Here is a 14,620-nt window from a genome sequence, read left to right as displayed (position 1 = left end):
AAGTTAACGGCGACTCATTGGGTGATGCTCTCAGTCAGCCAGGCTTCACATGGGCACAAAATGTACTTTCTACAGAGGAAGGGGAAAAAGGAAAAAAAAAAGATGAGCAGGACCACTAATCTTTGCACTGGTCTCTTCCAGTAAAGTAAAACTTTAACTGGAGGAGAAAAGTTCATCGCTTTAATGCAGGCATTGATTCCAGCCGCAGCGCCTACATTCCTCGTGGGCTGGCGTAGCTGCAAGGGGGAGGGCCCCGAGGCTGAGCTTTTTGAAGTTTTTTTCCCCAATATTTGTCCTTCCAGCCGAGATCTTTGCCCGTCGCATTTGTTTGCTCGCGCTGTGTGGATACCCAGGCATTTACAAGCACCGGTTCTTTGCGCCGTGGTTAAATGCCTCCGCGCGGGGGGCTGGCGGGGTCAGGCAATTAACAACCTGCTCAAGTTTGATGTGGGGAAAAAAAAAAAAAGACGGAGCCCTGACCCAGCATCCCAAACTGAAACCCTCGGGCACCGCGAAACTCCTGGCCGGGATCGATGACCCCCTCCGGGATCTCCATCCCATCGCAGGTGCCTGGCTGAGGGAGGATGCTGCTTTTCCCCCCTGCTCTTCCCAGCCCACCGGAGGCGGTTTGAGGGGACAAAGGCCAGCTACATACCGAAAGGAGGGAGCAGGGTGGCCTTGCCCTGGCCTGTGGTGTCCTCCCCGCTGCTGCTCACAGCGCAGAGCCCTCCCTTGGTCCGGCTTCTCGGGGAGGGGGTGCGGAGAGGCTGGGGCAGCGGTGGGGAGGCAGGGTGAGCATCGATCGCCTCTCCAGGAACGGGCCGGCCACTTCCATGGAAACTTTGGATTCCGAAGGCTGGAAGTCCCGTGGCCACCAGCCTCCCACAGCCAGGTCTGCTGGCGAAAGGCGTGAAGCTGTCCTGGGACTTGCCCATCCCTTCCCGGCCCCTCTGACCCTCCCTGCGGGGTGGGATGCTGCCAGCGGGTATCCGGGGTTTCCTCGCCTCTTGCTCCCGGTGATGCCAGCTGGGCTGTGAAACCCTCCTTGTCCCCCAGCAGTTTAAGCACATATTTAGCTCTCAGTGACTCTAACAGATTCAAGCCCATGTTTTTCGGAACGGGGGGGCTGGATGGGGACGTGCCGTTGGCAGAGGCCAGCTCGGGGCTGGTCCCGAGGCTCTGGGATGGGAAGGGTCGGTATGTAAATCTGCCTCCCGCTGCAGTCACTTCCCAAAGGGGCTCTCAGAGCATCACACCTTGACTGTCCGCTTGGAAAACTGAAGCACAACGCTTCCCACACGCCAGAGCACCATGCCCGACTCCACCAGGATCAATGATCATCCCGTCTAATCTCTCTTGCGTGTTTGACGGCCGGTTGTGGGACCGCAGGGTGCAGATATCAACGCAGCACGGCTCAGGAGCACCACCAACCCGTCCCGTGGCTGTCGAGCCTCGCCAGGCAGCAGTTAAGGGATTTGACCAAGGGCACAGAGATACCAAGGGCAAAGGGGAGATGGCAGCTGGCCCACGGGCATCTTCCCTGCAGCGCCAGCCCTGCCATCCTCATCCTCACCTGGGAGCTTGCCGGCCTGGAGCTTGCTTGTACTTTCTCTTGGCCACGTTCAGATGATCTTTGAATACGTCTGAGGGTAACAGGGGCACGTGAGGGTAACAAAAGCACAGGGCGTTCCTTGCCAGGGCAAACAGAGCAGCTCAGCCAGAGAGACTCATCCCGTGGTCACCCCGGGAACGCCATGCGATGCAGAGTTGAAACACGCAGATGACAAACGCGGGTCTCCACGCGCGTGACCGAGCGCTGCCGTGGGGGCGGGCGACCCCGGTGAGGGCATCGCTGCCGGTCCCCGGTACAGCGCAGTAGTGACGCCGGTGTCACTGCTCTCGGGGCAGCAGCACACGCCGCATCCCTCTCAGCGCTTTGGCCAGTGCCGTAGGGTTGTGTGGCTTTTCTCCAGGGCTCCTGTCAGGAAGCTGCTCCAAAGTGTTCTTCCATCTTCTCATTGCCCGAGCGCGCGAAATACACAAATGCCAGGAATCCTAAACAGCATCCAACCCCTTAACCCTGGGGGACTGCACCCTGTAGCATGAATCCTAACCTTTCACGATGGGCATCATTTACGTTATTTGCAAACATCAGCGCTTGCATTATTTCTAATAAGTTACTGATTAATACACTGTAAGAACTATGCATAATGCTGCTGTCACGCAGAATCGCCATGCTTGTTGCCTACTATACGTAGTGTCTACTGTAATTGGTGGTGTTCCTAAATCTAATGCTACGTGATAAAAGCAATGGGTTAAAGTTTATCGTTGGGTTTTTGCTTTTTTTTTTGAAGGGCTGAGCGTGCTGTCACGTCACTGGAAGTAATTTAAAGACGCCGTACGGAGAGTGAGGCTTTCTCTGCGGCCGGGGTAATTTGCGCACCCGTTTTATTGCCTTTGGGTCACATCCAGAGGCAGCTTTGATATTTTAAAAAAAAAAAAAAAAAAAAAAAAAGGAAGAAAAAAAAAGAAAACAAACCGGAACAAAAACAAAAAGGAAAAGAAAGGAAGATCCAGACCGTAAGGTGGTGGCTCTCCGGGTACGAGCGGGCTGATGAGACACACCAGAGGCTGGCGCAAAAAGAACATGATATATGCTCATTTTTTGTCTCTATACGCACAGCAGCCGGGGCAGGCAGCAGTGCTGGGGCCACCCGGGGGACAGGGGCTTCGGACCCACCAAACACATTTGAAAGGGAGAATTGGGTGAATTTGCAGCGCAGTTATAAAGATACCAGGTCGAGACAAGGAACTGCGGCACAACTTCAACCATTTCCATCAACCAGCCCAGCTCCGGGGCCAGGGTCACCTCAAGCATCCCCCTTTCTGTCCCAAAATACATAATACGATCAACCCCGAAATAATCTCCCAACAAGAAAAAAGGCATTTGATAATCACGGCGGGAAACAGCTTTGAAAACACATTCAATTCCCAGGGGCAGCTGCTACAGCCTTACCTCGGAGCATCCTTAACCTCGGGGGTGGTACCCAGCGTCTCCCGGGTGTCCGCAGCGTGCTGGGGGCGACCCCGCGGCCTCCCACCGCCTCTGGGGCTTTTCTGTCATTTACCAGCGAGGCTGCGACTTGTCCCCAACGTTCCTGCCATACTTCGCAGCAACTCTGTAAATAATTCGGTCTGCAACAGGCTCAAGTGACTCCTGCACGCACAGACACGATTTTTCTTTTTCCTCCTGCAGCACGGCTCCGCTGAAGAACTAAGTTTCCTTTCTGGAAAGGTCAAAACCTCCCAGAAACCGGATTTTAAAAGGAGACCAGGTTTTATTTCTTTGAACGCTAAAAATTAAGTAGTTTCTGACAGCATTGATCAACCGCAAGCCTATTTTACTTACGACAAAAGACAAGCAAATCAAAGCCAGGAGTATTTGGAGGGGGATTATTCTTTAGAATAATCAAGGGTTGATTTTGTAGAAGAGCAGAAGTTTTCAGGTGGTGACGGTCCGTCGAGACATCCCTCGGCTGCTGCCCGGCAGCGAGCAGGGGACGTGCCCCGTCCCCCCCCAGCGCTCATCCTCCCCAAACCCGCCGCTTTCCTGAGCCCCTCCAGGCAAAGGGCACCACGACTTGGAGCCCTAAAAAGCCACTTCACCGCTAACTGTTAACACCCCAGCTTTGATTTACAAAAACGTAAAAGGCATGGCTTCATGTCGAAGTTTTGTGGTTTATTGTGTTGGCACCAGAAAGGCGTTTGCTCCGTGGTATGTCCAGGGACACACTCCGTAGACAAGACTGCGTTAATATCGGCTGCTTTTGCTTTTTGATTCAAGCGACTCTACAGTTTTAAAGAATACATTCACAAACTACCTTATGTTTAAACATCACAATTCCCTTCTATATTGTCACTGCACCAAAAAGAACTCACAATAAAAAAAAACCCAACCCAAATCACCCAAAAGCTGTGTATTCATCACTTCAAGGGGGACCGAAATAATAATAAAAAAAAAAGTTATCAGTTTGGAACATCATAAAAAGCTCTGGGCTTTATTTTATTTATATTTTAACCACCGTGAAAATATAAAGAGCCGGTGGCAATCACATGTCTTCTGTGATGGGACTCGTGTGGGGTTTTAATTCCAGCGTTGGGGTGTTACGTCCGTCACCGCGTTCCGCAGGGTGCTTCGCCAGGCGCTGGGCAGGCGGCTGCTGCCTGGGGCTGCGCTGGGCCATGGGGAGCGGGACCGGGGCGTGAAGGAGGCACCTGCAAAGCACCTCTTGCCCGCTCTCCTCTGGAGGTTGTGCCCTGCCGAGCATCCCTCCGCAAGCAATCCTTGCCGAGCATCCCTCCGCAGGCAACGCCTGCCGAGCATCCCTCCGCAGGTACCGAAGCAATGCCCTGCCCGCGGGATGCTTCGTCCCATCCCGAGCCACCCCCCTCCCACCCCGCATCATCTCCTTACCCTCGATAAAGATTCAAGTTTGACCAAGTCCTGTTGATTTAATCATTTTTTAATAAAGCCATCGTTACTGAGTACACCAAGATTGCCAGTTAAGCTCTCTATATGTCGCTGGAGGTAACAGCGCTGTGATCGACAGCGGAACGGAAAAAAAAAAAAAAAAAAAGAAAAAAAAAATAAACCAAACCAAAAAAACAAACCCCAACCGAAACGAGGTAGGTTAAAACCAGCAACACAGACCTTGTTATGCGACACCCCAACACCACAGGCGGCCATGCTTGCAGCTACTGAGAAAGAAAACCCCAGATACGCACCGAAAACGGAAATCAACTGAGCAGAGTTTATAAGGACACGATTCAACCTGAACTAAACACACACACACGGTTCGGCACAGATGTTGTCTTTCACTGTATGTTGGGTAATTCCTAGGGAGCGGAGGGGGCGGAAAAACGAGTAGAGATTCAGACCCTTGGCCGAAGAAACCACACATATATATATTTTTTTGTTTTAAGCTCTTTACAAGCCCAATCCAGCAACGCCGGGGACGGGCAGCTCGTTTCGTCGTCGTCATCCCCATCCCCGCGCCGACTGCCTCCGGGTGGTGGGGACGAGCGCCCACAGCTCACGCCGGCTTCGGCATGGGGGTCCGGCACCCGCGGCATCCCGGGAGCCGTCTGCGGCCACAAATCCCGCCTCGGGGGCTCCTCCGACCGCTCCGGCGTCCTCTCCTCCTCCGATCCCCCGTCCCGGCGCCCGCGGCCAAGCCCCGGGGCAGGCGGGCACCTCCGGAGAGCAACAACAAATGGCACCTCTGTCCCTATTCAAGACACACCATTATGTGAAGATCCATATAGAAATATGGATTGACAGACTTGACAAAAATGGTAGCTGATTTTTATTAGTCTAAGGCTAGTAGTTTAGCCACTTAAAATCCATTTCCCAAAAGAGGGGAAAAAAACCTATTACGTTTTCTCTTCTTTAAAAATCCGTTAAGCCGTTGCTGCCAAAAGCAACATGTAAATGTTGGTGAAGGCAAAAGATTTCTAAAATTACCCAGCTATACGGTTATGGCCTTCATCACAAAGATAAAAGGTACATTTATTGTGCTGTCTCTCACCAGATTTAATTGGTAACTTTACAACATACTATATATTTGATGCTAGCAGGCAGACAGAATTAAAAACAGACTTTTTGACACTGTTTCTTTCCCCGTTCTTACAAAGTAGGGGACAAAGAGAAAGGAAAATAAAAATAAAATTAAAATAAAATAAAGGAAAACTCATAACCCACTATAACACAGCGTTATCAGGAGACCTCGGGGGGGTCCAAGCGCGAAAGTCCATCCCTGCCCGCAGCCCCCGTCCCGGGGCTGGCGGCGCCGGGGGAGCGTGGGGAGCGGTGTTCCTCGGCGCCCTCCGCTTCTGCCTCTACAGTGTTAGTCCACGTGTTTTAATTGTCCTTTAAATTAGAAATAATGCCATGGCGGTGAGTGCCAAGTGCTCCTCTGTTACCAGTTCATCATGGAGTTTCTGTTGAGGGTCATGAAAAACACTTGGCTGCTTCCTCCGGATCTCACCGATGCAAAAAATACCTGTTGGGAAGCAAAAAAAAACCCCTTATTAATAACTTTTATTATTATAAGAAAAAGTCTGTGAGCGCTCTCGGTGAGGGAAGGAAGCAGGAGCTGCCCCCCACACCCCATGGTTTCCTCTGCCTAAACCTCCCTCTCCCTGATCGTTTTCTCCGGATGACGGCAGGAATTTTCTGCAGACCCATTATTGCCCGGTTCTCAGTTTTCTGCGGAGCTCAAGGGGCCGGAGCTAACACACGCAAGACTCTAATCAAATCGAACCACTTATTAGTAAACACGGTAATAAAACCTCCCTCGCTATCGCTACCAAAGAGAGCAAGGTTTGGAACGCTTTAAAAATACCAAGTTTATCACATTTTACTGCCACGGCACCAGTTATTATGCAATATTAATGAGACTGCTGTCAGTAATGTCGATCTTGCTAAACGTTAACCATTTGGGTCAATATCTGCCTTGGTTTGAGATGATTTTCTTCAGGAAAGTTAGTGCTGGTATTTCAGCTGCTCCTGAAAGTAAAGCTTGGGAAAACTATTTTCCTTCAATATGCTCGAAGCACAGAAACGTATCAGGACTCTGTATGAAGAATACGATTTTTGGGCCTTCTGTCAGGATCCACCAGCACTTGACCCCAATGGAAGTCTTAAAAAACAAGTTATAATTTGCAAATGTTGAAGGGGACAGTCGGAAGACCCTCTGTCCTTTTTAAAACAAAAAAATTACCCAATCTTCACGTGACTTTCATCGTTAACCATTTCTGCAGAAACACCTGTATGCAGTATTTCAAACCCACCAGCGATCAGCTGGTTCCAGTGTTTTAGAAAGAACGAGGTGGGTGGGTTTTTTTCCCCAGTTTTCTTAGAAAAGGAAAGAAAATCAATAGAAGCAAACCAGAAGAACAACCCTTAAAAAAAAAACAACCCACCGGTATAAAACCTGCAGAGGGAAGTACTCAAAAAGTTAGAAAAAAGCAAACCAGGGGTATGTGGGCGACTAAAATTCAGCTTCTTGGGCAGCTTCCCACGATACGCTCAATCGCAAGGTTAGGATACATTTTTTGTGCAGAGCTCCAGCCCAACCCCACGCGACAGGCACGGCAACGCTCGACTAGTGAGCAGCCGTTCAATAAACTGATGGTGGCCTCAAACCTTATTTATTGCACGTCATTAAACCCTGCTCCAGGGACAGAGCAATCAGTTTCTTCACGTGTTTTCGTGATCGTGCTCGTTACTCCCTGCTGCGTGGTCCCGATTTATCTCGGTGAAACCTTGTGAGATGAAATGCCAACAGCAGAAAAGGACCTCGGCGTTCAGCCGCGTCTCCCGCGCAAACATTCCTTTTCCTCCAGCGATTTCTCCTCCCCTCATTTCCTGCACCCCTTGCTCCGTCAGCAACACCGGCGGCAGGGGTCATCTACGCGACAGCCGCGCTCCCCATGCGACCCTGGTGCCCCTCCAGAGCAGTATTTCTTTATCAACACCCTCCACAGAAAAAGACGGGCCTCAATGGAGAAAATAGTTTACGAGCATCAAAACAAATGCATCAAAACCTTTCTGCACCAGAGCTCAAATGGGGGTCGTTTACACATCCTTACTGCTACCATTTCCCAACTTCTGCAGAGTTTACTCGGCAGCCTCAATAGCTCAGATGCAAGACTTGGGAGGAAGCCAAGCCAAGTCAACGCGGATCTCAGCCAGAGGTCAAAGAGATCTTGAAGATCTTCCCAGCCCAGGCTGAGGTCCGCATCCACCGGAGAGAATTAATTGGGAGTGGGTTTATGGGCACCGCTTATTAAACAGGATCTTCAGATTAATTATTAACCTCAAAATAAACCAGATTTGAAGTCTAAAAGTAGCTGGCTGTAGCTTAAAGCATGGACAGAAGCTTTAAAGTGGACTTACCTTATCATTCCTTTCACATAGAAACTTTAACCTTTGAGCTCGCTTGTGCATAAATACTCCGTCCAAATGTCCCGTCTCCACTGACCGGATTTCAATAGCTTTCTCTCCCCAGCCCATTATTTGATTGGAATGAATGTAGGCTGTCAAAAGGAAGCGTTTGGTAGGTGTTACAACGTGTGTTGAGCTAAACATTACGCAAGGGGCAGAAAAGCTCTCATCAGCTGCTATTCAAAGCCCATGGAGATCAATGGCAGAGCTCTGACTGCTGGAGGCACAGGCGGCCAGGCACATGCCTGCAGGGATAATAGCCTTTACCGAGCACTTTTCATCCAGAAATTGCTGAGTAATTTAAACAGAAGTATCGCTTCCTCGGATTTCTGCGGGCGAGGAGCTGGGCAGGGCACGAGTGGTGGGAGCTGAGCAACAGCAGAGCCAGAAGAGCAGCCCAGGCGCTCCCAGCTCCGCACCCAGCCCCTCTTCCGCTCATCACAGTATCCCACCAGTGCAACAGCTTATATTATCTTATACTTAAGATGAACCAGAGCTCAAATCTTCAAGAAGTCACTTGCTCTTATTGCACAGGACCAAACCGTAGAAATCTACCAATTGCATCTTTTATATGGCTGAGAAAAAATCGCCTTTGATAAACTCCCAAAAGCACAGCATCCTCGACTCCTCATCTTACTGGTCATTTGTATCTTATGCAGGCGAAGAGGAAGGGTTGACCTACCCACGGAAGTAGGCATTTCTCCCCACTGGAGCACCACATCTTTAGTTATCCGTCCATAGGTGTTCACATAGACGCCTTCATCCTCATAGCACACAAGCATCTCCATCCCGTCTGTTTTAGGCAGGATGACAATGGCGTGAGGAGTAATATTGCCCTGAATCTGCAGTTAAAATAAACCCTAAAAGTCAGAATTACATGGAATGGGGGGAGGGGGAGGGGGAAGGGAGCAGAGCCTTAGAAAAGCAAAACCCCAAACCAACGCGAGAACAATCCCCTCCCTCGATTTAACAAACAGGCATTGGCTTTCAGAGATAAGCTTGAAGGGGAATAAACTGTCATGTTTGCCCTGCAATCAAAGCTGTCTGATACGTCAAGGATAAACAGGTTCAGCAATTACAGAGAGATCACAACATACACGCCCCCAAGACTGACGGCTGACACTTCTCTGTAACACAAATCAGCGACTGCTGACTGATTGATGAATCCATCCTCCTATTCAAATTCAGGCAAATAAGCCCAGAATATTGCAGGTAGCCCTAGGGAGGAAATATTCCCATTTTTTAGCAACCAGGCTCGAGCTACAAGGGCAGCTACAGCGACTTTCCACCCGTGTCCGCCCTTCCATAGCTAAGACACCACAAAACCATCCCAAATTGCCCCAGTATTTATTTCTCCTTATGCTTCTTGCCAGCTCTCGCAGAGGAGGTTCTGCTGCTCGGATGAGATTCAGCAGTTCCTGGACTTGATTAGTGACACCGTTTCTCCTAGGACAGTTTCTCACGTTGCTTGGGCCAACAGCATGGAAGGAACTTAACTGAGCCAACAAGAAAATCCTCATCTACAGTATTTTTTGGTAGCACTGGTTCTCTCTTGAAATAGATGGACCTGAGAGAGGAGGTTTGGGAGTTCTGAGCAGGCGGCTCACTGAGATTTGGGCTACCCTAATCCCGAAACCTTCACCTGGGCAAACCGTGCTGCCTCAGCAGGAACGAGCGTTGGTGAGCACATCTGGGACACCACGCAATGGGGCAGTGCACTGGGCATCCAGCTCCTGGTGGGTCTATGTTGTCCAACAACCAAGAACTTGGTTTCATGGTATCTTGCCCTACAGAGAGCTCCATTACTGCTCCATGCAGTGTACACAGATTCTCCTTTCAGTGGGACATGGCAACCTTAAACCTGACTGCTCGGGCACGAGGACAGAAGCGAATAATGAACATGAAGTATGCGATACCTCCGAGTCCTCTTTAAGCGAGTATCAATGAGGATGGCACCAGAGAATGCCATACCCATGGCAAGATGTCACCTGACCGGTCACCATTCCTGAGCCACCAAAGGCCCGTCCAAACCTTGCTGGTGACCCAATGTTAGTCATGCAGCCGCACTCCCCCGAGTACTCACGTGAGAGGGTATATAGATATCGTAAGAGTTCCCAGAATCTACATCAATCACATGGAAACCAGTGTGTGATCCAAAGATAACCTTGAGTCTCTGACCCTCTTCTACAGTGAGATCCACGAGCAACGGCTTGTGCTGGAGATCTGCAAAAGACTTTTATAATCCCTTCGGTGAGTATCACAGAAAACCAACAAATCCCCACAGCAGCAGCCTGATACGGTTTTGAAATCATATTTGCTTGAGACTGTTTCCCACTAAATATGTGGTTATTTATATTCCTGTCTCTCTGTTCCCGTGTCAGATGCCTCCGAGGGTATTACCCACTCGCTCCAGCCATCCCAGCAGATAAGCTCTCACCCTTGCCAAGCACAGTTTTTTAGCCCCAGGAGCCCAAGGCCAGCCCAAGGATTCGGTCTCTAAAGGAAGGCAACAGCTCAATTTTAGAGAGCGGGCGTCCAGCCAGCACGCGGGACTTGCCCGATGCCGGAGCTGCTCTGGGTAACAAGCCCAAAGTCTGCAGAGAGCTGTGACCACCCACCTCCCCTCTCGGCAGGGATCACCGCGCCGGTTTGGGCAGCTGAAATGAGTCAGATTAGCAAAGACCTACTTATCCTTGTTCTATTTAACCTGCTGGATGCAGGCTGGGACCATCTCCCTGGCATGGACTGATCCAGGACAGAGCCTCTCTCCATGGCTTAGGTCTTCAGCAGGAGGGTGAAACACCCCCAAGGAGAGAAAAGGACTCCTGCCGCTCTGTGCAAGGATCGCTTTGACTGCTGACAGGGAAAATCAGTGGGTGGTATTTCCCAACGTCCCGACAGATCCCTGCCTACGAGGCAAGGAAAGGATGCTCAGCCCCCCCAGGCTGAGAAGCAGCACCGGGAGCACCAACCAGCACCCTCCCCAGGGCCCGCCGAGGCTGGATCCCAGGCTATTTTAACGCTGCTGAGCTCTCCATGTCACCGAGCCCATTTATTCTGGCTTTTGTTCAGAAAAAGCAAATGTGACCTAATACTGAATAAGCCCATTTGTGCTGGGAGGATGCAAAATGAGATTACTCAGCAGGAATGCCTCCAGAAGGCATGGCCCCTTGCGACTTGTCTCCGTACAGAGCTTAGGACGAAACGTGCTTTAAAGCACCAAGTACGAAATACCCGCTGGCAGGTTGCAGAGGAGAGAGGTCTCGCTGAAGGAAACCACGGTAAATGGAAAGGGAGAGCAAAGGACAGAAAGAATGGATCATTCTCCTGGACTTTCTGTCTGGAAACAGAATCTGTGTTGCACGAGGGGAGAGGACCTTGCAAAATAACAACGGAAAATAATGCCAACCTGTTGTGTGCAGGTGAAAAAATTACTCAGAGGTTAAAAAAAAACACCAAAAAACACACAAAAAAACACCGCCAAAAACCCCAACTCAATTTTACTCATGGACATTTGGTCCGCTCTCTGCAAACTTCCCACGTAAAGCCTGCCAGCATAAGCTAACGTTAACACTTAATTGCTAGCCATAAGCATAATGTCTCCCATCTCTTCAGCCAGAACGTGCCCCGATCCCACGCCTGCCAGGCATTCCGAGCAGCTCAGCTACACAAGCAAGACGCTTTTCTGCTCCGCACGGGACAGAAATCTCGTGTATATACAGTTACAGAGTGCATTTTGGTTAAAAGACAAACATACCTTAAATGCCATAAACTTGTGATATGGTTTAGGAGCCCAAGCGTAGATCTCTACAGCATTCTTTAAGGCAATCACCAAGAACTTGATTCTTTCATATTTCACTAAAATGAAAATACGCATGTTTTAAATGAATGTCTTCAAAAACATTCATTTTCTTTCCAACAAGACTGAACAACTCATCTCCAGGAACAGCTTCTCCTTTGGTAAAGTGTCCACCTAATACATACAGATGAACACCGAAGATATTTGTGGCTACGGTCTACCCATAATTTAAGAGAAACTGTCAGGTCAGATCTAAGACTGGAGAACGAAAAGGCATCTCTTCGGACATTTTTTTTTCTGGCGAGGCCACTCACCGACTTTGTAGTGGATGCATCCCTCCAGGTCCCCGACCGTGATCCAGCCCTGCTTCTTCTCCACTTCAGGGTCGTTGTGTAAAATCCTGTTTCTCAGCCAGGAGAGATAGTACACGCGCAGCTTGTTCTTCTTTCCTGTTGGCGAAGGAAACCCCTCTGTCAGAGCAGCACACGTGGGCACGGGAAATGTTGAGATTTCAGTGCTTGTTTTCCCTCAAAAGTTGATTAAATTGAAGTTCCTTTCGCAATGAAGTTGAAAACAGGAATTCAGTTGATGTGTTTTGTTTTTCTTTTACTTGGGGAAAAAAGGTATAGAAAGCAGAGCTTTCCAGACTGCAAGCGGATGCTGGAAGAGCTGGGCTCTTCCTTCCCGCAGGCTGAAAATGTTCCTTTTCCTATAAATCAGTGTTCACGGAGAGACGGTTGGGCATCGGAGGGTTGTGACCCCAGCTCTCTTACAGCTCAGGGCTTACCCAACCACTCAACTACCTGTTTCTTTTCCTCTCTTCTCCTTCATACAACATTAATTCCACCCTGGAGCTGAGACACGAGCTCCTCGGTCTGCGGCAGGCCCCGCTATTTGCTGATAATCCCGGTGCTGGGCTCCGCAGTGCTGAGGGGCTGCCAAATTCCCGCAGCGCCTCTTGGATCAGGCTATAAACCTCCCCGCGGAGACCCTGCTACAGGGACCCAGCTTGCACCGAGGCTGGTGGGAGAGGACCCAAACCATAAACCAGGGGCTGTGTCTTGTCTGCCGGTGGGTTTCCACAAGTCCCCCCCCCAGGGCTTGTCCTCAGCGCCGTCTCAGGGGCTGGTGCTCCCTGGGGAGGGCTCCCCCCCGCCTCCCATTTATCTTCCACCCCTTCTTCCTACCGCCGTATCCCCAAAACCACGGGGCAGCTGCAGAGCAAGGGACATGATGAAGCAGCATTTTTTAAGAGCTCTATCTGAATGGAAGGAGTAGGAATTTGCTGGTGAATGCAGAATGAGCCCAGGGGGCTGTTGACAACGAGAAAGTAAATGGAAGGACGATAGGAAGTTTTCAAGGAAGGACGAAAGGAAGTTTTCAAGGCCAGGCTGGACGGGGCTTTGAGCAACCTGGTCTAGTGGGAGGCGTCCTTGCCCAGGGCAGGGGGTTGGAACGAGATGATCTTTAAATTCCCTTCCAACCTAAACCATTCTATGATTGTATGTCAAGCAATTTTCCTAATGAGTATTTCTCTCGCTGTCCTCCGTGAGCTTAGTGGGGCAGCCATCAGCAGAAGGCTCTGCCCTGGCTCCACCACCTGTGTGCTTCACAGGGCTGGGTGCTCTCCTGGGAGCTTAGACTACAGAGTTTTTGGCTTTTTTTTTGTCAAGAAATAACCCATGAGACTGATCTGAGGGCTCCAGAGCTCCCAGCTGAACCCAGGGACAATGACCATCCCATGTCCCTCGTGATGCTTGGGACACCGTGAGCACAGCCATGGTCTGAGCTGGAGCCCTGAAGCCGTGGTTCATGGCTTCCTTGGCTAGAGTCAAACAGACCCAAAAGCAGAGCTCGCTGCCCCCTCCAGCCGTGACTACCCACCTTGCTGGGGTATCTGCCCTTATCCTGCACCTTCCCTTCCCTGCTAAAGGAGGATGGAGTGTTGCAGATGAAGCAGAGCCAGCAGGTGATGGGAGCAAATTGCTCTCAGAGGCATTCCTGCAGATCTAACATCTTTGATTCTGGAATGAACCACCTCCAGCTCCTCTGGGAGCTTCTCTCTGACACCGGCAGACAGGTTTTGTCTGAGCTGGAACTGCTTGGGGCATACGCTGAGAAGGTGAATGATGGGGTGAGAGCATGAGACTCGTACCTGATATTGTCACGAGGACATTAAGGCCCTCGAGTACGTCCATCTGTTGAAATCGCCGTCTGTTGATGAGGTTGTAGACCTTCCCTTGTCCACTTCGATCCAGCAGCATCAGGCCATTTTCTGTGCCCACCAGCAGATTCACACCTGAAGAGGAGAGGGCAATGGGCACCGGGAGCCATGGATGCTCCCAAGGACAACACGTCAAGCTCCTCTCTGCTACCACCGCGAGAGCGACCAATCCCAGCTATGGCTGTGATCTTCCCATGAACACAGAGTCACTCTTACAGCGCAGGGACTCGAGGACATTAGCCTTGCCCGAGATGGAGAAGGGGACAACCAGAGAAGGGGCTTGGTTCTCCAATGACGCATTCACGTTTCATCACGTGAGACGCTCTCACGGAGAGCTTTGCCCAGGGCACGGTGTGGTAAGGGCTTACCCCATAAAGCAGCACAGAGAATCTCTGAGTTGAAGCGCTTCTTGTATTTCCGGATCTCCGGAGTGTCGCTGTGGGGACGGATGTTGGTGGGGTTGACGTTCACCACTGAGATCTTCCGGGCTTCGTTCAGCTTGGCCTGCTCCTGTCTGAGCAGCTCACTGGTGAACAGGGCTTTAAGGAAACACAACAAAACAGCGAGGTGTGATGGATTAATTGTATAT

The 14,620-nt window shown here is 50.5% G+C and overlaps 1 protein-coding gene across 8 annotated transcripts in view; it reads right to left on the bottom strand.

Annotated features, from left to right (window-relative positions):
* Positions 1-4,507: 4,507 nt before the first annotated feature.
* The window catches only part of TNIK (TRAF2 and NCK interacting kinase), a 171,733-nt gene continuing 161,620 nt past the window's right edge, over positions 4,508-14,620 (bottom strand). For all 8 annotated transcript variants that reach the window (XM_074592060.1, XM_074592064.1, XM_074592061.1 and 5 more), the window contains 8 exons: positions 14,400-14,570; positions 13,963-14,106; positions 12,122-12,256; positions 11,766-11,866; positions 10,092-10,241; positions 8,691-8,850; positions 7,961-8,100; positions 4,508-6,062 (listed from right to left, as the gene is read on the bottom strand). In XM_074592060.1, coding sequence (XP_074448161.1) covers positions 5,979-6,062; positions 7,961-8,100; positions 8,691-8,850; positions 10,092-10,241; positions 11,766-11,866; positions 12,122-12,256; positions 13,963-14,106; positions 14,400-14,570 — 1,085 coding nt within the window. In that variant the 3' untranslated portion in view covers positions 4,508-5,978. The remainder of the gene's footprint in view (positions 6,063-7,960; positions 8,101-8,690; positions 8,851-10,091; positions 10,242-11,765; positions 11,867-12,121; positions 12,257-13,962; positions 14,107-14,399; positions 14,571-14,620) is intronic.

The sequence above is a fragment of the Larus michahellis genome, chromosome 6, assembly GCF_964199755.1.
Source record: "Larus michahellis chromosome 6, bLarMic1.1, whole genome shotgun sequence".
Lineage (NCBI taxonomy): Eukaryota > Metazoa > Chordata > Aves > Charadriiformes > Laridae > Larus > Larus michahellis.
Note: the sequence above shows the minus strand (reverse complement) of the source record. Positions and strands in the feature narration are given on the sequence as shown.